The sequence below is a fragment of the Eleutherodactylus coqui genome, chromosome 11 (assembly GCF_035609145.1).
Source record: "Eleutherodactylus coqui strain aEleCoq1 chromosome 11, aEleCoq1.hap1, whole genome shotgun sequence".
Taxonomy (NCBI): domain Eukaryota; kingdom Metazoa; phylum Chordata; class Amphibia; order Anura; family Eleutherodactylidae; genus Eleutherodactylus; species Eleutherodactylus coqui.
In genome coordinates this window covers 8,753,649-8,774,858 of record NC_089847.1, presented here as the reverse complement: position 1 = coordinate 8,774,858, position 21,210 = coordinate 8,753,649, and the positions used below count along the sequence as shown (strand labels likewise).

The 21,210-nt window shown below is 51.4% G+C and overlaps 1 protein-coding gene across 1 annotated transcript in view; it reads right to left on the bottom strand.

The window, feature by feature from the left end:
• Nucleotides 1-21,210, bottom strand: part of ITFG1 (integrin alpha FG-GAP repeat containing 1) — a 164,429-nt gene that overhangs the window by 30,658 nt on the left and 112,561 nt on the right. The window contains exons 13-14 of the mRNA XM_066583997.1: nt 20,176-20,219; nt 16,292-16,370 (exon numbers count right to left, since the gene is read on the bottom strand). Coding sequence (XP_066440094.1) covers nt 16,292-16,370; nt 20,176-20,219 — 123 coding nt within the window. The remainder of the gene's footprint in view (nt 1-16,291; nt 16,371-20,175; nt 20,220-21,210) is intronic.

Here is a 21,210-nt window from a genome sequence, read left to right as displayed (position 1 = left end):
GCGCACGGCGGCGGGCCGGTTGGAGCATTCACTCTGCTCAGCTGTATACACACAGTATATAGGTGTGAGCCCCCCTACAGCGCTCCTCTGGGGGTCCGTCGCCAGTGACAGCAGAGGACACCATATTCGCTCTGGCTGCATTCGATCGTTAAGCAGCGGCCGCCGAGTGAAGCGAATGCTCCTTGGTGGGACATTATTTTTATGACTAGTTAATAGAGAAAACGGCGGCGGCGAACGGAAAGTCGTTATTTCCTGGCAATAGTTTGATTACAAAGAGACAAAAAATACAGAAGTGGCCGATTACAAGACGGCACTTAATACAAAAGAAATTGTAAAAACACTTAATGGGCCAGTAAAGCTAAAGTCCTGGAGCGTTATAGGAGGAGCGTCTGATATCAGTCACATATATGATACCCCTGGAGGTTATATCAGTACTGGAGCGTTATAGGAGGAGCGTCTGATATCAGTCACATATATGATACCCCTGGAGGTTATATTAGTACTGGAGCGTTATAGGAGGAGCGTCTGATATCAGTCACATATATGATACCCCTGGAGGTCATACCAGTACTGGAGCGTTATAGGAGGAGCGTCTGATATCAGTCACATATATGATACCCCTGGAGGTTATATCAGTACTGGAGCGTTATAGGAGGAGCGTCTGATATCAGTCACATATGATACCCCTGGAGGTTATATCAGTACTGGAGCGTTATAGGAGGAGCGTCTGATATCAGTCACATATATGATACCCCTGGAGGTTATATCAGTACTGGAGCGTTATAGGAGGAGCGTCTGATATCAGTCACATATATGATACCCCTGGAGGTTATATCAGTACTGGAGCGTTATAGGAGGAGCGTCTGATATCAGTCACATATATGATACCCCTGGAGGTCATATCAGTACTGGAGCGTTATAAGAGAAGCGTCTGATATCAGTCACATATATGATACCCCTGGAGGTTATATCAGTACTGGAGCGTTATAAGTGGAGCGGCTGATATCTGTCACATATATGATGTCTCTGGAGGTCGTATCAGTACTGGAGCGTTACAAGAGGAACCACTGATATCACCTCCAGTAATGTCCTATGTGAGTGATATCACTACTGGAGGGTTACAGATGGAGCGGCTGATATCTGTCACATATAGGATGTCTCTGGAGGTCATATCAGTACTGGAGCGTTATAAGAAGAACCACTGATATCAGTCACATATATGTCGTCTCCTCTGGAGATTATATCAGTACTGGAACATTATAAGACGACCAGCTGATATCAATCACATATATGACATCACTGGAGGTTATATCAATACTGGAATGTTATATGAAGAGCAAAAATGTTGTCTCTGGGGGTTATATTACTACTGTGATATCAGTCACAGATTATGTAAATGTCTGGTTATTATCAGTGCTGTTTGGTTATAAAAAGAGCAGCGGATATCAGTCACATATATGATATCACTGGAGGTTATATCACTACTGGAGGGTTATAAGTATAGTGTCTGGTATCAGTCACATATATGAGGTCTATGGAGGTTATATCAGTACTGGAGCATATAAGAGAAAACACTGATATCAGTCTCATATATGATGTCTCCTCTGGAGGTTATATCAGTATCGGAGCGTCATAAAAGGAGCAGTTAATATCAGTTACATATATGATACCCCTGAAGGTCATATCAGTACTGGAGCATTATAGGAGGAACCACTGATATCAGTCACATATATGTAGTCTCCTCTGGAGGTTATATCAGTACTGGAACGTTATAAGACGACCAGCTGATATCAGTCACATATATGATGTCTCTGGAGGCTATATCCGTGCTGTGATATCGGTCACAGATGATGTAAATGTCTGGTTATTCTATCAGTACTGGAGTGTTATAAGAGGAGCAGCTGATATTAGTCATGTATATAGTAACATAGTAACATAGTATGTAAGGCCGAATGAAGACATTGTCCATCTAGTCCAGCCTGTCTATCCTACTGTGTTGATCCAGAGGAAGGCAAAAAACCCCAAGGCCAGAAGTCAATTGGCTCTTTTGGGGAAAAAATTCCTTCCCGACTCCCTAATGGCAATCAGACTGTTCCCTGGATCAACCCCTAATAGTTCCTACCTGCCTATATACCAGGATTGACACTTAAACTAAAATTTATATCCTGTAATATCCTTCTCCAGAAAGACATCAAGTCCCCTTTTAAACTCCTCTATGGATTTTGCCATCACCACTTCCTCCGGTAGAGAGTTCCACAGTCTAACTGCTCTTACAGTAAAGAACCCCTTTCTGTGTTGGTGATGAAACCTACTTTCCTCTAATCGTAGCGGATGTCCTCTTGTTACCGTCGTGGTCCTGGGTGTAAACAGATCGCGGGAGAGATCCATGTGTTGTCCCCTCATGTACTTATACATGGTTATTTGGTCGCCTCTTAACCTTCTTTTTTCTAGAGTAAATAGTCCCAATTTGGACAGCCTCTCTGGGTATTCCAGTCCCGTCATTCCATGTATTAGTTTAGTTGCCCTTCTTTGAACCCCCTCAAGCACTGTAACATCTTTCCTGAGCACCGGTGTCCAGAATTGTATGCAGTATTCCATGTGAGGCCTGACAAGTGCCTTATATAATGGAAGGATAATGTTCTCGTCCTTCGCCCCTATACCTCTTTTAATGCACCCCAAGACTTTATTTGCCTTTGCAGCGGCTGACTTGCATTGGTTACTCCAGTTTAGTCTATTATCCACTAATACCCCCAGATCCTTTTCCATATCACTTTTCCCTAGTGGTACCCCATTAAAGTGAATATTTGTGACATCCGTTCCTCCTGCCCATGTGCATAGTCTTACATTTTTCAACATTGAACTTCATTTGCCATTTTTCTGCCCAAGCCCCCAGCTTATCCAGGTCCGTTTGTAGCCACACATTGTCCTCCGTTGCATTAATTATATTGTATAATTTTGTGTCATCTGCAAATATTGATATTTTGCTGTGCAGCCCCTCTATCAGGTCATTGATAAATATGTTGAACAGAGTGGGGCCCAATACTGAACCCTGTGGCACCCCGCTAGCGACTGTGGTCCAATCAGAGTACGAACCATTTATTACCACCCTCTGCTTTCTATCATTGAGCCAATGTTTTACCCACTTACACACGTTTTCGCCTAGTCCGAGCTGCCTCATTTTGTATATTAGCCTATTATGAGGCACGGTGTCAAAGGCTTTAGAGAAGTCCAGATATACAAGATCAATAGATTCTCCCTGGTCCAGCTTAGAGCTTACTTCATCGTAGAAACTGATCAGATTTGTCTGACATGAGCGACCCTTCATGAATCCATGTTGGTGAGGAGTTATTCCCTTAATCTCCTTGAGGTACTCATCGATGGCGTCTCTCAGAATCCCCTCGAAAATTTTTCCCGTTACTGAAGTGAGACTTACTGGCCTGTAGTTACCAGGCTCACTTTTGCTCCCTTTTTTGTAAATTGGGACCACGTTGGCAATGCGCCAGTCCAATGGTACTACTCCGGTCTTAATAGTGTCTAGAAATATTAGGTATAGCGGCCTAGCTATCTCGTCACTTAGTTCCTTTAGTATCCTTGGGTGTAATCCATCTGGGCCCGGTGATTTATCAATTTTAGTTTTCTTTAGACGCTTCCGCACCTCCTCCTGCGTTAGGTATGAGATATTTTGTGAGGGGTTCGTTTTATTCCCCTGCATCTCGTATGGCATTCTGATGTACATTTCCCTGGAAGTATCTGCAATAAGCCCTGGAGTAGTCGTAGACCACAGTATCTATGTATATCATGTATAATATGCGGCAAGGTGAGGTGTGAGGCCTCCGGTGATTATTAGTCACCGCGGCTCGCGCACCAGGACTCGGTCAGCATTTCCATTTTCTGTACTTGCAAAGTCAGCAGCTTTGTGGAATTCACCCTGAGAAGCAGCAGAACAAGAAGTATGGAGCCGCGGAAGGCCAGCAACCTCTCTATTGTGTCGTGGTCATTAGAGAAAGTAAGTGCCCCCCACGTCATTACCAGGGATATTACGGGGGTTTTCTGGTTCTGTCATCTGCTGGAAGGGATGATAGGATGGGTTCTCCGGCCCGGGACCCCTTCTAGTCGGAGCGGAGTTCAGCTGCAAAACAAGTTACTTTCCTGGCTTTGGTTCCTGAAAGAGGTGGGGGGGGGGAAGATATGGAAAAACAGCTCCCGGATATACAGACATATTAGAGAACTGCACCTCATCCCAAATGAGTGCTGGACCCGCTCATGTATCCATAACGCCCCCTTTATTAGATCCCCATCCCTCTCATGATTAGCTGCTCCCTGTATGGAAATTATCCCCGTGACCCCGGAGTGGAAAACATCCAGTGAAAGGGGATCATGTGGATGGAAACAGCTCATCACGGGAAGGGGTCGGAGGAGGTTGTCAGGAATCGTTCTGACCAACAGGCCGCACCGTCAGCTGAATACAACGCTGGAGCTCCATCTAACGCGTCCGAACGCACAACTCGCCGTTCCTCCGCACGGATGGGATATAACAGCAGACCAGTTCCAGCTCCATTGTGTCTAAGAGAAACAGAAAGACGAGACTCCAGTGGGCAAAAGAGCAGTCCAGATTTCTGTTGCCCCGTGCCGATAGGAGGTCATAATTTGGCGCAAGCAGCATGAATCGCTGACCCCTTCCTGTCAGCCGGTCAGGCATCACCATCTAATCTGCAGCAAGAAGAAGCTTCCTGTCCGCAGGGGCCGATATTCCTGCGGGACGATGTCATCACCGAGTGGAATCTACACCATGATGAATTACTGCAGATCTGAAGACCAGAGGAGCCCAACGCCAGTAGATGGGGGTCCTGGAGTATTAGACTGGTCCCTTTTGGCACGGAATTCGGACCCTCCTACCGCTGTGCGCCATGTAGTCAGCTGGACGTCTGGTGCAGCACAATGTCTCCGTAAGGTCTGACGATCCAGTATTACTTTGGTCCTAAGCCTGCCGGATCATTGGAATGTTTTTGTATGCTATGGGCCACATCTCCACTTTTCCTTTTGCGCACATTTGGCCCTCTTCGTATTGCGGTGAGCAATCTCCACCACCACTTTGCTGTCCGTGTTTTTCCTGTGCTCCATCACACGGAGTCATTAGCGGGGTGGATGGATTCGCCGCCGCAGCTTTTAATTGCTGGGCTATTAATAAACGCTAAAAGCCTGTGTGTCTCCTGTGGACCTTCAGCTGAGCACTCAGAATATGGCGGAGCATGCGAGCTTTCCCATCGGAGACGCGGTTTTCTGGAAGGTGTCCAGGACGCGCTCTGGTAACGAGGCATTTACAGGAGAAGAGATGAAATTACCCATGTGCGGGTCCTAACCCTGCGCGCACGCTGCCAGGCGGCCCGCCATGTCTAACATCTGCTTAGGCTATTAATTTGGCGGGAAGGAGGGGAAACTTTGCGGCTAAAAAGAGATATCCGGTCGTGGTGCGAGGCCTGACCACGCTGCTGCGCAGGGGACGGCGGAAACGTGTGAAGTCATTTAAATCTGTCTATTGAAGCAGGGACGGCGCTGCTATCTGGATACCAACTGCACCATGCGGTCGCACGTTATTAGCACGGACGCGGGCGGCGTTCTGTTTTTTCGACCGCGCTAGATGTCGATCTGCAGAGAACTTCACCCTATGACATTTCACAAGTTAAAATGGAAGCTGCGTGCGTCGCCTAATTACTGTCCCCTCCAGCCGGAACCGCTGTGGAGTCCGCAATGTAAGCGATGGCGCACGGCGATACAAATTAAAGTCTGTCAAGAACAACATGTAACGTTTATAGGAAGAGGTGGAAGATTTCGGGGGGAGATCCGTCCCTTATTATGGGATCACTTTATAACTCAAGGGATGCTGCGTTATTGGATTGGTTCAGACGCCTGCGGACGGCGTGAATAGGATTTCTCCACAAAGTCCGGTCTCATCTTGCAAGCCATTCACATCTCCTATTACGCCCCCTGCTGGTTCAGTGTCTGTAAAGAGCAGGCTGGATGTAATGCAGTGAGTTTAGGATCTTGCGGCACTGTGGAGGGTATGGTGGGTGATGCCAGGATCACGTCCCAGTATTGTCCTGCTGGTTCAGTATCTGTTAAGAGCATACTGCATTGTGGGAGATATAGCGGTGTACATCGGGCACATCTCCTATTACCCCCCCTGCTGGTTCAGTGTCTGTAAAGTATAGCGCCAACTTATTCCGCACACTTAATATATGGTATATCTTGACTTTAGTAAAGCAATTAACAAAGTATCTCAGACATCCATATTCCTCATATGGGACTGCCAAGGCCAGTGTTACGGCCCCTTACACGGGGCGATGATCGCTCAGACCACAGGGACGGCTTTGAGCGATTATTTTGCATAAACTATTAGGTAGCTACTCAATAGCTTATTAGCATGCAAATTAAGCCTTTAGCTTAATGCAGTTAATAGCCGGAGGGCTCTTCTCCCCATGAAGTTACCGATCAGCTAACAGCGCACGAGGGCCGCGCGTTTAGACGCAATGACTATCGCTTTTTAGCTATTTTTGAGCGATCATCGCTCTGTGTAAATAGGCCTTTAGGTGGCTTCACAACTGGCTGAGTGATCGTACTCAAATTAGGTCACCTCCAGACCCGCCAATGAAGTCACCTGCAGCCACACCCCCAATGAGGTCACCTCCAGCCACACCCCCAATGAGGTCACATCCAGACCCGCCAATGAAGTCCCCTCCAGCCACACCCCCAATGAGGTCACATCCAGACCCGCCAATGAAGTCACCTCCAGACCCGCCAATGAAGTCACCTCCAGCCACACCCCCAATGAGGTCACCTCCAGACCCGCCAATGAAGTCACCTCCAGACCCGCCAATGAAGTCACCTCCAGCCAAGCCCCCAATGAGGTCTCCTCCAGCCACACCCCCAATGAGGTCCCCTGTAGCCACACCCCCAATGAAGTCACCTCCAGCCACACCCCCAATGAGGTCACCTCCAGCCACACCCCCAATGAGGTCACCTCCAGCCACACCCCCAATGAGGTCACCTCCAGCCACACCCCCAATGAGGTCACCTCCAGCCACACCCCCAATGAGGTCACATCCAGACCCGCCAATGAAGTCACCTCCAGCACTGCCAATGAAGTCACCTCCAGCCACACCCCCAATGAAGTCACCTCCAGCCACACCCCCAATGAGGTCACCTCCAGACCCGCCAATGAAGTCACCTCCAGCCACACCCCCAATGAAGTCACCTCCAGCCACACCCTCAATGAGGTCACCTCCAGACCAGCCAATGAAGTCTCCTCCAGACCAGCCAATGAAGTCCCCTGCAGCCACACCCCCAATGAAGTCCCCTCCAGCCACACCCCCAATGAAGTCACCTCCAGCCACACCCCAATGAAGTCACCTCCAGCCACACCCCCAATGAGGTCACCTCCAGCCACACCCCCAATGAGGTCACCTCCAGCCACACCCCCAATGAAGTCACCTCCAGTCACACCCCCAATGAAGTCACCTCCAGTCACACCCCCAATGAAGTCACCTCCAGCCACACCCCCAATGAGGTCACCTCCAGACCCGCCAATGAAGTCACCTCCAGCCACACCCCCAATGAAGTCCCCTGCAGCCACACCCCCAATGAGGTTACCTCAAGCCCCTCCCACAGTAGCTTTAACATCCCCCCACATGCAGCGTCAGTAGTGCTCCGGGCTCTTCTGCCTTTCAGCTCAAGCAGCAAGAATCTTCATATGTTAAGAAGTAAACAATTATGTGCCCCCGACTCCAGCATTAAGCCCCTCCTCCTCCGCAGCGGCGCCCGTCTTGCTGCTAATGGCTTTGCCCTAGAAAGTGTCAACAGGTGCCAGGCTTAATCCAGATCGATCGTCCGAGTTCATTCTGCTCCCACGGCTGGTTACAGCGACCTCGGACGACCTCCTTCAAAGCGTTTAACTGGTCTGCGTGCGGAGATGAAACCGCACGGACCGATGCGACAGCTGACCCCGCATGGGAGGGGGCTGGGGTACCCAACTATCTATCCACTGCTACAATGTATCAGTGCAGGAAACATGCAGCTGCAGACTGGATACAAATGTAGCAAACACTCAGCTGCGAGGTGTATTTGATCTCTATCGCTTTTTGGTCCCTGCCTCTAAACCAAAAAGCTGCCATTCACTGACAGCAAGCAGAGACTATGAAAATGGTTAGAAATAGATCCACAAAGGATATTAAAAATGTTCGAACTTTTTATTACACAGAGATTAAAGGGATTTTATTACCAAAGACCTTTATCGGCAGGAGAGGGGGTAAATGTCTGACCGCTGGGACCCTCAGGGACCCCCCAGGTGCAGATCCATGTGCTTCACAATCTCTCTCTGTCCCACAGAAGTGAATGGGGTGTGGTAACATGCGGGCCACCGCTCTATTCCCGTGGGGCATTCAGGGGTATCTTTCCCAGGCTCGCTGGATTTCCCACTGGTCGGACCCCCAGCGATCAGACATTTACCCCCTATTCTGTGGATAGGGAATAAATGTTTCATAGGAAAACTCCTTTGTCCCCCATGAAGTACATAGATGTGACATGTGGGCGGGGTTAGCACGAAATGCCGGGAGCCAGCTGTGACTGTACAATGGCGGGGATCGGCAAGAACACCGATCCCCCCCATCCCTTTGTTAACACCTTACAAGCCACAATCAGTAGCATATATGTGGTTAATAGGGGGAAGCAGCTTCTTTTCTGATGTCATTGTGGATGGCCAATACATTGCCATGGCAACTAGAGGCCTAAACAGTAGCCCCCGATGTCGGTCATGGCAATCATTTGCATATAAATCACCTAATACACTGCAGTATAGAAATACTGCAGCGCATTATTTAGGCGATCAAAAAAGTCACAAGTTCAACAAAAAAAAAATTGAAAATGGCAAAAAAAAATTAAAAACCCCTTTTTGGTACATTTTACCTTTTAACATAAATAAATAACATGTTTGGCATCGTCGCATCCGGAACCGCTCATAGAATACATTAAACATACTTTCATCCTGTACGGCAAATGCTACAAAAAATCTGAGCCTAAACGCTTTTTTCGTTTCTTCGCCTCCCAAAAAACATGATGAAAGTTATCAAAAAAGTCACATGCATTCCAACAGGTGGAAAACTAGAGAGCTTGTACCAGAAAACACGAAACAAGCCCTCATACGGATGACGGATACATGGAGAGGCTTTGGATGCTGCGACGCCCAAAAACTATTTCCCAAAAAAGAGGATTTATATCGTACAAAAGGGGAAAAACGTAAACAAATGCTATCATTTTGGTGCTGCCCTGACTGTACCATAGAAAAGAGTTATGTCATGTATACCACACAGGGAATGGAGAAAAATGGAGGTATTCATGGATCTTGTTTCTCCCTGCTCTTCAAAAAAAAAAAGAAAGAAAGAAAGATATATAAAACAAGCCCTCGGACGGCCGCGTCAACGGAAAAAGAACGCTCTGGAAAAGTGCAGATGAAAATCCCCAAAAATTGTCATGTGCTTAAAGGGTTAAGTGCTACTTGCCCAAGACTGGATGACTCCCTTAGATAAACAGGCCTTAAGGCGGCTGTCCCACAAAAAGGTGTTATCAGATACGGTACAACTAATTGAATGGTGAGGGTCCAACTGCGGATCGTAAAAAAAGGTTCCCGAAGGGAGGGGGGGGGGATCCCCCATGCGCAGAACACTGCATTAATGGGAGTGTTGTAGAAGGCTGAGCGTTTGTTCTCCACTGTCTCCTGGACCCCCTGGAGGGAAGGGTTCAAGGGCCGCAGAGGCCTCTTTCCAATATCTCAAATAACTAAGCAGAGTTCCCTTTAACCCCTTCAGTGGTAGGTTTATTATTACCATTTCATGCCTCACAGGGCAGTTTTTTTAAATGAGTCAACAATGCAACAAAAACCCCAGAAGATTTCAGATGACAGCTCGGTGCTCTGCACATTTCAGCACTAGAGCTGTCCACAGAAATCTTCCAGGGTTTAACTGCATGTTCAGTGCACCAAGCCTCCGAGATTTTCCGGGCGTGCCACTACAGGGGTTGTCCAAGATTGGAAGCGCATGGCAGCTTTCTTTCTGAAACAGCGCCACCCCTGTCCATCAGGCTGCAATACCAGAAACAATCACAGACAAGGGTGGCGCTGTTTTCTCAGAAGCAAGCAGCTATGTTTATCTCCTTCTCGAGAATCCCTTTAAGATCAGGAGTTCCCAATCCTCATCTATATGGCTTCTTGCACCCAGCCAGTCCATCCTCTGCGGTTCCTAAGGAATGAATGTGCCCCCCATGTCACAACCCACGTCCCATGAACTAAACACGAGGGGTGAGTCTACGAGGTGGCGGCTCCTCCGGTGTGTAATGCAACTGGCTGCAATTAATCTTCCTAAAAAACTGTATATATTTTTGCTGGATCTCGCGGGGCACTAAATCCGGCCGTTTGCAATCTGCGCTCGCCGTGCGCCTGGCTCGTGGAGCGCTGCTGGAGGAAGAGGTTTTTTTCTTTTCTTGCTCGGATGAAGAATCATTCATTTGGCTGATGAAGCTGAAGTGCCACCGGACAAAAACAACAGCTTGTGAGGCGGCTGCAACGTCAGGGAGCGTTCACGACTTCTAGGCAAGTGCTGCCAGGGCGCCATCTACAGGTCATCAGCAGGAAGGCGGACGGAAGTGGGTGTGGGGCAGAAGAGGCAAACATATCAAACGTTATGTCGTATTGTAACTGCTGTGAAATGGAAGGGGTCTTGGGAGTTTATATTGATGACTGGTCCTGAGGATAGCTCATCAATATATGGGGGTCCGCCTCCCGGACCCCCGCCAATCAGCAGAAGAGGCTGCGGCACTCCGTTTGAGGCGGTGCCTGGTAGAGTGGCTCAATCCCATTCATTTGAATGGGATGGAGTTGTTGAAAGACCGCATAATGAATGAACATGGCGTCACGGACCTGGGGGGAGGCGGTGGGGTGGTCCCGCGGTCTCGTCATACAAACACTTGATTGGCGGGGCTTCCCCACTGATCCGATGTTGATAACCAACAGCTCCTCACATCTTACCTGCCTAGTGGCCCCTACAAGCAGCTCCCAGGGCTGCGGTGAGTACGGCTTGCGGAGAGTGGAGCAGGCGGTAATCCCCGGGCTGGCTGATATAACCCGCCAGGTGTCGTACACTGGCTACATTATGAGCTTCAGTGCAGGAATCCACAGCAGCTCATTATGTGAGTGTGACAGCGCCGGCAGACGAGCGGCCTCATCTGTCTCCGCGCCGCGGTAATGATGCCGCAGATTTCTGCTTTCACAGCAGTAGAAGAGAAATCAGTGCTGAGAGGCAACACCGGCGTGTCAGGGGCATCACCGCCAACGCCATCTCCAGTGCCACAAAGACATCTACCAGCTGTGTGTGCGACATCTTATCATGCCACTAACACGGGCGTCACCCAGCTCTCCTCCGGTGCTGAGCGCTGATCTGCCCAAGTGGATGACAGGATGCCGTGATGGAGGAGGTGCCCATACTGGTTGGCAGCTTGCTTTCCCAAAAGTAGCAGAGTAGACGGTGCTCAATGACTTGGCATATTTCGGGTTTATTCACATTGGGTGCCAAGCTGGGCAGTTCACATTTTCATTCCTTTAAAAGTCTAGTAACAAAATTCAGTACAAGAAGAGTCCAGGGGCAAATAGAGTGGGTGGCATCAGTGAGTCAGACCTGTGGGGGGGTGCCCTGTGCCCAGACACTGAGCCAGACGGGCAGCTTATTACACATGGAAAACATAAATGGTCCAAATATCAACTTCTGTGAGTCACATAGAGGGACTAGTACTCAAGAAGAGCAGCCAATGCCTGGGTGTAGTGATCAGAAGAGTGGGAGGTGCCCAGGTGTGGTGATGAGAAGGGCGGGCAGTGCCCGGGTGTGGTGATGAGAAGGGCGGGCAGTGCCCGGGTCTGGTGATGAGAAGGGCGGGCAGTGCCCGAGTGTGGTGATGAGAAGAGCAGCTGATGCCCAAGCGTGCTGATGAGAAGAGCAGGCAGTCCCCGGGTGGGGTGACGAGGAGAGCAGCTGATGCCCAAGTGTGCTGATGAGAAGAGCAGGCATTGCTCAGGTGTGGCGACAAGAGAAGCGTCCGATGCTTGAGTGTGGCGATGAAAAAAGCGAGCAATGCAAGTGTATGGTGACGAGAAGAACAGGCACTGCTCAGGTGTGGCGAAGAGTAGAGTGGCCGATGCCCGGGTGTAGCGACGAGAAGAGTGTCCGATGCCTGGGTGTGGTGATGAGAAGAAGAGCGTCTAGTGCCCGGGTGTGACAATAAGAAGAGCAGCCGATGCTTGGGTGTGGCGATGAGAAGAGCGGTGGGTGCCCGGATGTGGCGACGAGAAGAGTGGCCGGTGCTCAGGTGTGGCTACGAGAAGAGCAGGCAGTGCCCGGGTGTGGCTACGAGAAGAGCAGGCAGTGCCCGGGTGTGGCTACGAGAAGAGCAGGCAGTGCCCGGGTGTGGCTACGAGAAGAGCAGGCAGTGCCCGGGTGTGGCTACGAGAAGAGCAGGCAGTGCCCGGGTGTGGTGACAAGAAGAGCAGGCAGTGCCCGGGTGTGGTGACAAGAAGAGCAGGCAGTGCCCGGGTGTGGCTACGAGAAGAGCAGGCAGTGCCCAGGTGTGGCTACGAGAAGAGCAGGCAGTGCCCGGGTGTGGCTACGAGAAGAGCGGGCAGTGCCCAGGTGTGGCAACGAGAAGAGCGGGCAGTACCAGGACATGGTGACGCGAAGAGCGGGCAGTGCCCGGGTGTGGTGACAAGAAGAGCGAACAGTGCCAGGCTGTGGTGACAAGAAAAGCGAGCAGTGCCCGGGTGTGGTGACAAGAAAAACGAGCAGTGCCAGGCTGTGGTGACAAGAAGAGCGAGCAGTGCCAGGCTGTGGTGACAACAGTGGCTGATGCTCGGGTGTGGGAACGAGGAGCATATGTGGTGACCAGAGGAGCGGTCAGTGCCCGTACGTGGTGACAAAGAGTAGTGCACAGTGGGTTGCTTGGGTTTTGAGTCACATATCTGACAAGCAGCAGTAATGCTGTCTGTTTTCAGCAGACGTGTGGGAGCAGCTCTGGCTGTGAGTGGAGTACAGTAGACCTGTGATGGTTAATAAAGCCCGATTCCAGCAGCAGGAGTGCAGGAATAACCTGTATACCGCCAGCGCCTGGCGTACAAGCTGTGCCACTTCCCCGTCGGCCCCTTCTGCTCTGCGGTGCCTAGTTATTAGGATGGGACGACTCGCTCTGCCAGCAATCGCCGCTGTAAAGCGCTTACTCTTTAATCCTTCTACGCCTGGAGCAGGACTTTATCTGCAGGAGCTGCAAGATGTCGCTGCCTTTTCCCATGCTAATGAGCGCCATGACTGCGGGGCTTCCCCTCGCCGCCACGAGAAAGCAAAAAGCGGCTAAAAATCCCTTTTGAAATAAATAATAAGAGAAGAATGGCGGTTTGTGCGCGCGGCGGCGGCGTCGGGCTCATCCTACTGGGACAAGTGGCGGCCGCTGTGAAGTTCCCTGCCTTGTTCTCTAGGATCCGGGCCGACCTGTCAATCTCCGCCGTCTTCATCTCCTTCCACGGAGCAGAGTCTTGGAGAGTTGAGGAGGATTAAGGCGTGCGCAAGGGGCTTAGCTGAAATTATACAGCAACCGCCGCCTTTAACTCTTTCCGTCCCTGGGGGGTGAAAGGTTGTGCGTTGATCGCTGAGTGCCGACGCAACCGCCCTCTGCCAATCAGGGACAAGAGAGACGGAAGATCCTGCGCACTACTGAGGATCGCACATGCCTCTTATCTGCTAACAAACCCCCATCCTTTACACTGCAGCACCTTTTGCTTTGATTGAACATGTCAGATGGAAGGAGGTCCAACGTGCTACTATGTGGGGGGCTAATAAAGGGGCCGTTCAGTGGTATTGTAGTCTAGTATGGCACTATTATGTCTTCACACTATATGGTGGGATTACATGGGCATTATATGTGCCATTTACCTCCATCCAAAAGCCAGCCCCCAATATTGGCTCAGGGGTCTCCACAGGCCTCGTCCTGGACCCGAAACTGAGGCTTGAAAACAGGATGGGGTCGAAGCAATGAGACTGACGCTGGCTCTGCTGCAGTAGCAATACTGCCCCCCCATGAGTTCCACCGCCATAAACGCCTCTTCATCCTCCGTTTATCTCGGCCCCCATCATTCCTGAAGATGCATCCAATAAATCAATCTCCTTACAAGTGGTGGAGCAACATGACAGATATGGGGGGGGGGGTGGGGGGGATGTTATGTCGCAGCGCAGAATTAGGGTGGATGTCAGCTTTATGCAGAAGACATCTCATCAATCACAGCATTGACAATGAAGGGGAGCAGCAAGGGGAAAGCGGGAGAAATTATGGATTGGCGCGGCCGGTGATTATAATACAGTGACGCAGCACCGTTATTTCACTCATATAATATCACCCAGCAACTGCGCAAACGTGGTATGAAGCCGACTGGTAGAAGACGACTATTGTAATGCGAATGTATCCGGAGATGAGATGCAGATTAGGGTGGCTTAAAGGTATCTCCACACGGGCCGAATGTTGGGTTCATGACCGCCGACAGCCGTGGAACAGACTACCGCCGCTATCATTGCAGCGCTTATACGGGAGCGGAGGGCGGCGCAGTGATTGGTGCGGCGGAGCGGCCGGGGATCATCGTTCTCCGCAGTAAGCAGGAGTCGCTCCAACATGGCGGAGCTCCTGTATAGACGGCCGACAGCTGCTTGGCTTTCCCGCTTAGTGCGGCCGCTTGGACATGGGATGATTATCACCCGAAATGTCGCTGGAAAAGGCGAGGTACTTCTATGCGGAACAACTATCACCAAACAGCTGCTTGATGAGCGAATGTACGCGGCACGAGTTCCGTATAAACCAGGAACGGGAACCCGCTCATTAGTCGCTTCATTTCATCTAACTACAGAATAGTCGCTGCTCGCTTCATCATCGCCCGGCGTTAGCAGGTAGTCGCGGCCTCTCGTCAACCAGCCAGCGGCTTTGCAGGGATCTGCGCACTTCAGCGACCGCAAGCATGAGCAAGCGAACAATCGCTGCGTGTAACCGCAAACAAGCAGTCGTCCGTACAGCAACAACTCGCGGCGGCGACTATCATCGGGTCGTTAGTTGTCCGATGTCAGCCGGCTGATTGGCGGTTTTTAAGGCTGCGCTCACACATGCATGACAATCACCGTGCAAGAAAACCCCACGGTCATTATAAAAACACGAGTACAAATGAGGCCGTTTTCAGGAGCCGCGTTGTAAAAGGAAGCATTTTTAGACATTTCATACATTTTTTGTCCTGAAGTTCACAAACATTAAAGACGCATCTTAAAGAGACTGTTGGCGACCTCCAGCGCCATCAGCTGAGCCCACGGGCCGACAGCAGCTGACCCGCCGGGGAGGGAAGCTTTATACTCACTTTCCCCGATGTCGGCGCTCATACTGGCCACTGAATGCATCGAGATGTGAAAGTAGTCCTCCAGTGCATAGAGTAGGACGACTACTTCAAGCGCACCTCCATGTATTGCAGTGGCGATCTTGATCACTTACACTGGGTAACGGCGGGGAAGGTAAGTCTAAGGGCCGAGTACGGCACTGTGCAGGTTAGCAAATCCGACGAGCGCAGTGGGATTTTATTTTTTTTCTTCAAATTCCCTGGGAATGCGTACGCAATGCCTGCATACGGGCAGCCTATCCTACGGAGCCCATGGGGGGGCGGCGCATCCTACGGTGCCCATGGGGAGGCAGCGCATCCTACGGAGCCCATGGAGGGGCGGCGTATCCTACGGAGCCCATAGAGGGGCAGCGTATCCTACGGAGCCCATGGAGGGGCGGCGTATCCTACAGAGCCCATAGAGGGGCGGCGTATCTTACGGAGCCCATGGGGGGGCGGCGCATCCTACGGAGCCCATGGAGGGGCGGCGCATCCTACGGAGCCCATAGAGGGGCGGCGTATCCTACGGAGCCCACAGAGGGGCGGCGTATCCTACGGAGCCCATAGAAGGGCGGCGTATCCTACGTTTGAGTGCAGCCTTGGCTGCTGGTGTCTCCCCTGTACTTTACACTTCAGCTGATCTCCATCATGGTGATGCTATGATCGATACCCCCCACTTGGCGTCTACTGGGGTAGTCTGAGATCCTCCCTCTGAGCGCCTGTGCCACGTCCCTAATCCACCCCACTCGGCAGTGCGACCCCAGAAGCCGCAGTCAGGCCGCCATATAACGTGCACTTATATCCTACCTGATGCGTTCTTCAGGTAGCCATTCGCGTCCACCGTCATGTACATGATGTACGGGCCCGGCTGATTAACACCAAAAGGCTGAAACAGGAAGATGAGAAGGATTAATAACACTAATGATGGACGATGTAAAACCATGAAGTAGTTACACAGACAGAGCAACGTCCCACCGCAGCACAGAGTATTTCAGGAGAGCTGTGTGCTTGGACAGGCGGGGGGCCGTGACCATCTACCCCGTGATGATGCTCATGAGAAGAGAGCTACAGGTGACATGGGGGAGTCACGATGTGAAGTAGTGGGGTCCCCAGCAGCGCAGAGTATTTCAGGAGAGGACTGGCAGGGGGGACGCGATGTGTTCGTGTATGCGGCGATGTCTACGACAGGGGAAGCGTCCGCACGTGGAAATGGCGAGAAGTGAAAAAAAGGAGTTACTTAATAGATGGAGTAAATAGGGTAAATGTGTCATGAGTGCTGCTGCCGTTTTTCGGTTTCTGCATGTTGCAGCCGTGGTTTAACGGGCACCTATAGACTTCTATTGGGAAGTGCTGACCTATTTTATACTTTCCCCCTATCGGCGGGGTCCCAGCAGTCAAACCTCCAACCATCTATCTTGTTGCGGCTCCATCCATAATAAGACAATCTAATCCTCCTCGGTGATACAATATATCCTCATCCCGCCTGTGACTCTAGCTCTGCTGTCTGACAACCTCTGGAACCTCCTGAATGAGTTGTCTGGATGAGAGTGACGAGGCGGCAGGTCGCTGGCGCGCTGCGCGGCATTCGGATTACTTTTAGTTGTCAGCCCAGAAGCGTCACTCAGTGGTGCAGAAAATAAGAGCCGCTTCTCTTCATCCAGCGAATGTACATGGGATGGAGGGGAGGACGGGCTGATGGACGCAGACAGCCGCCGCCTGAAGGGACTTGATCGGTTCTGTCCGTCAATCTCACGGCTTTACGCGGACGGAACGCTGTGCCGCTCTAATGCCGTCGTTTGCTTGGCAGCATAACGCGCTGTAATCAGGGCTCTGTCATTAGAGGAGCGGCAGGAACACAGGTTGACCTTTGAGGCGTTGAAGGACGCTGCCGCTCCAGAAACGACGGCGGAGAATACACAATGTGCGCGGTTCTAAGCACAAAGCCATTGACTCTCTAACACGACGGAGACGAGGCAGTGCGCTGCCAGGAAGGTCATAATGAGGTGGAGAGACACGTGAAAGGACGGGCGACAACGTGGCACCCTGATCTGCTGCACCGACACCGCGATATAATACGTGCACCTCTACAGATGCAGCAATACAAATCTATAGATTTTTTCTTAAGATGCGACGACTGGGAAAAGGACTTTTTTTGAAATTTCTACTGAAGCCTGCTGGTTGAGACCCCAGCCAATCAGCTGATGGGCGCCTGCCGACAGCGCCGATATACACTGGGGTCGGTGCGTAAGCCACTGCTCCGGTTCCTGTGTAGTGGTCGACGCTTGTATTTGCAGGGACAGCTCCCATTTAGTTCAATGATTGTTGCAGCTGCAGTTACAAGCGCCGGCCTCTACCAATAGTATGTGAATGGAAAACACCTTTAACAGGCTGCCTATTAAAGACCTGACATAGTCCACAGGCACATCTTTAATAGGCAAATGATCATGGCAGCCTTCAGGCGGCCCCAGACTGTCATAACCCCTGGCCAGCACCCCACGATCTTATTGCGGGGAGGCCATTCGGGACATTTAAATGGGGCTATCAGAACTGACAGTGGCATTTAAAGGGTTAACAACTGCGATCAGAGTCATCACGGCTGTTGCGGGTGGGTGTTGGCTGTCAGAGACACCAAAACCCACTGTGTGTGGAGCGGGTTCAGCTCCTGACCCCGCTCCATGCATATCACGGGGCATGTGCAGTTAGGAAGTACATAGTCTGCCATGAAGAGTTAACTTGGCTCTTGGGAAGTTGAGTCTCAATGTAAAGCTTGCTGTGACTGTGAATTTAATTCATTAAATGTCAAGTTAGCGTTTGCTGCATCTGCGGTTCTGGCTTCACTCACGGCAGCCTGGAGAGGGACAACTACATGTCACCGAGGAATGTCTACACTGTAACAAACCTGCAGCTGTAGGACCCTGGAGTCCAAACCGGGAGACCCACACCGATGCTTCACCTCACCGAGGAATGTCTACACTGTAACAAACCTGCAGCTGTAGGAGCCCGGAGTCCGAGCCGGGAGACCTGCACCGATGCTTCACCTCACCGAGGAATGTCTACACTGTAACAAACCTGCAGCTGTAGGACCCTGGAGTCCAAACCGGGAGACCCGCACCGATGCTTCACCTCACCGAGGAATGTCTACACTGTAACAAAGCTGCAGCTGTAGGAGCCCGCAGTCCGAGCTGGGAGACCCGCACCCATGCTTCACCTCCCCGTGGAATGTCTACACTGTAACAAACCTGCAGCTGTAGGAGCCCGCAGTCCGAGCCGGGAGACCTGCACCGATGCTTCCCCTTGCCGACAAATGTCTACACTGTAACAAACCTGCAGCTGTAGGAGCCCGCAGTCCGAGCCGGGAGACCCACACCGATGCTTCACCTCACCGAGGAATGTCTACACTGTAACAAACCTGCAGCTGTAGGAGCCCGCAGTCCGAGCCGGGAGACCCGCACCGATGCTTCCCCTTGCCGACAAATGTCTACACTGTAACAAACCTGCAGCTGTAGGAGCCCGCAGTCCGAGCCGGGAGACCCGCACCGATGCCTCATCTCATCGAGGAATGTCTACACTGTAACAAACCTGCAGCTGTAGGAGCCCAGAGCCCGAGCCGGGAGACCCGCACCGATGCTTCACCTCGCCGAAGAATGTCTACACTGTAACAAACCTGCAGCTGTAGGAGCCCGCAGTCCGAGCCGCGAGACCCGCACCGATGCTTTATCTCACCGAGGAATGTCTACACTGTAACAAACCAGCAGCTGTAGGAGCCCGGAGTCCGAGCCGGGGGACCCGCACCGATGCTTCACCTTGCCGACAAATGTCTACACTGTAACAAACCTGCAGCTGTAGGAGCCCGAAGTGCGAGCCGGGAGACCCGCACCGATGCCTCATCTCATCGAGGAATGTCTACATTGTAACAAACCTGCAGCTGTAGGAGCCCGCAGTCCGAGCCGGGAGACCCACACCGATGCTTCACCTCGCCAAGGAATGTCTACACTGTAACAAACCTGCAGCGAATAGAGATGGCTGCGGGCCGCAGAGATCTCCCCATGAATGTCCCTGATGGAAGACCCGTACAAGTCGCCTCCGATGTATGCTAGAGACTCGCAGAACTTTCCACTACTTGTTATTTACGGAGTCCGGCCGCCCCCGCTGCGCCATTGTACAGCAGAAGCGAGTATCCTGCGGGGTGTGCGTGTTTTGCCTATTTCGGCCGCAGTTAATGAACGCGGTGGCGGAGGTCATCCTTCCCATCTAACGCTCCGCCGCTTATCACGCTGAAAATATTTGTGGATTGACGACTAAGAAAAGAAGGAAACTTCAAAAGCGCGCGGCTCGGCCTCCGAGCGCAGCGCGGCTTATGGCGGACACGCTTTTAAGAAAATCAATGGCTTGACGGCTTTGTAGAGCAGACCTCGGCGACATCCGCTGCACAAAGGAGGATTGCTGAAAGGAGACAGGAACAATACGCAGAGAGAGCGATGCAGATGAGGGGCGGTCACCGACACCGCTGATCCCGCTCCATACCCGCACGCTGCCCCGGGGGAGAAATGCTGCGGGGGTCAGTAATTCACGTCCTGTGTACTGACGTCACGGAGTGTCAGACTCACAAGATCTCCTTACCAGCAGCGGAACAGCATTATGGCGGATGTACATGAAATACACGGATGGATTATAAATGGCGCGGTTCTTACCTTTACGTGATTTGGGCAGTCGTTGGAGCAGATCCCACTGAGCACTAGAAGAAAAAGAGACAGCGAGTGAGCGCCGGTCGCGCTGCGCACATTTATCCGCTTACGTCACGATCTACATTCACGGAAGCTTTCTCCGCGCATACACCAGACTACCCGGGGGGCGCCATTCCCGGGACACGTTTTTAGCATGCGCCTGGGTCACTATATGCCAACACACCATACTGTATCAATAGCATCATTCTAGGTCACCTCTGCTGGCAGTCACTGACTACAGCCCTCTACCAGTCACAGCTGAGGGTTTGTTACAGCGTATCATGACAGGAGACTTGTGCTGCTGATGCCAAGCTCACTGGATACAACTGTGACAAACCCTCAGCTGTGAGCCTTGTTAGCTCTGTACACATGTTCAGCCTCCTGATAACTGACAGCAAGCAGAGATCTTTAGAATGAAGGCGGCTGGAAACAAAGTATAAAACTGCAGAACGATACAATGTTACACATTACAGAGGTGGCGTCATGTGACTCGCTCCACGCCGCGCCGGCCGCCTCGTATCTCCAGGCGCTCACTGATTTTTGGCTGGTCTCTTTAGCTCTGCTACATTAGCGCTGGTCTCTAATGAGTGGTGACAGAAAGCAGAGGTATTAACCTTTACTAAATCGTCCCGGTGAGGGTGACGTCTGTATAGCCGCAAAGCCAAAAACATCCCTTCACTCAGGCCCCAGCGATGACCTTCAAAATCTTCGCCACCTCTAATTTCAGGTTAATGAGGCGCCGTCATGGTAACGAGCGTTACCGAAATACCAAGGAGACAAAAAAATATACATTATCCCTAATTACCGTGGCGTGCGGCTCATTAATAGGAGGACGCGACGGACTGCGAGACGGCGGCGAAAACCATCCAAGACATTCTAGGAAGCAATTAGCAAAATGACGATGCGGAGGGCGTCCTTAACGGGCAGTTACCCATAATGCCCGGGAAATAAACCGCGTCGGTCAGAGGACTAAAAACAACGTTTAAGGGCGGAAGGGGGTAA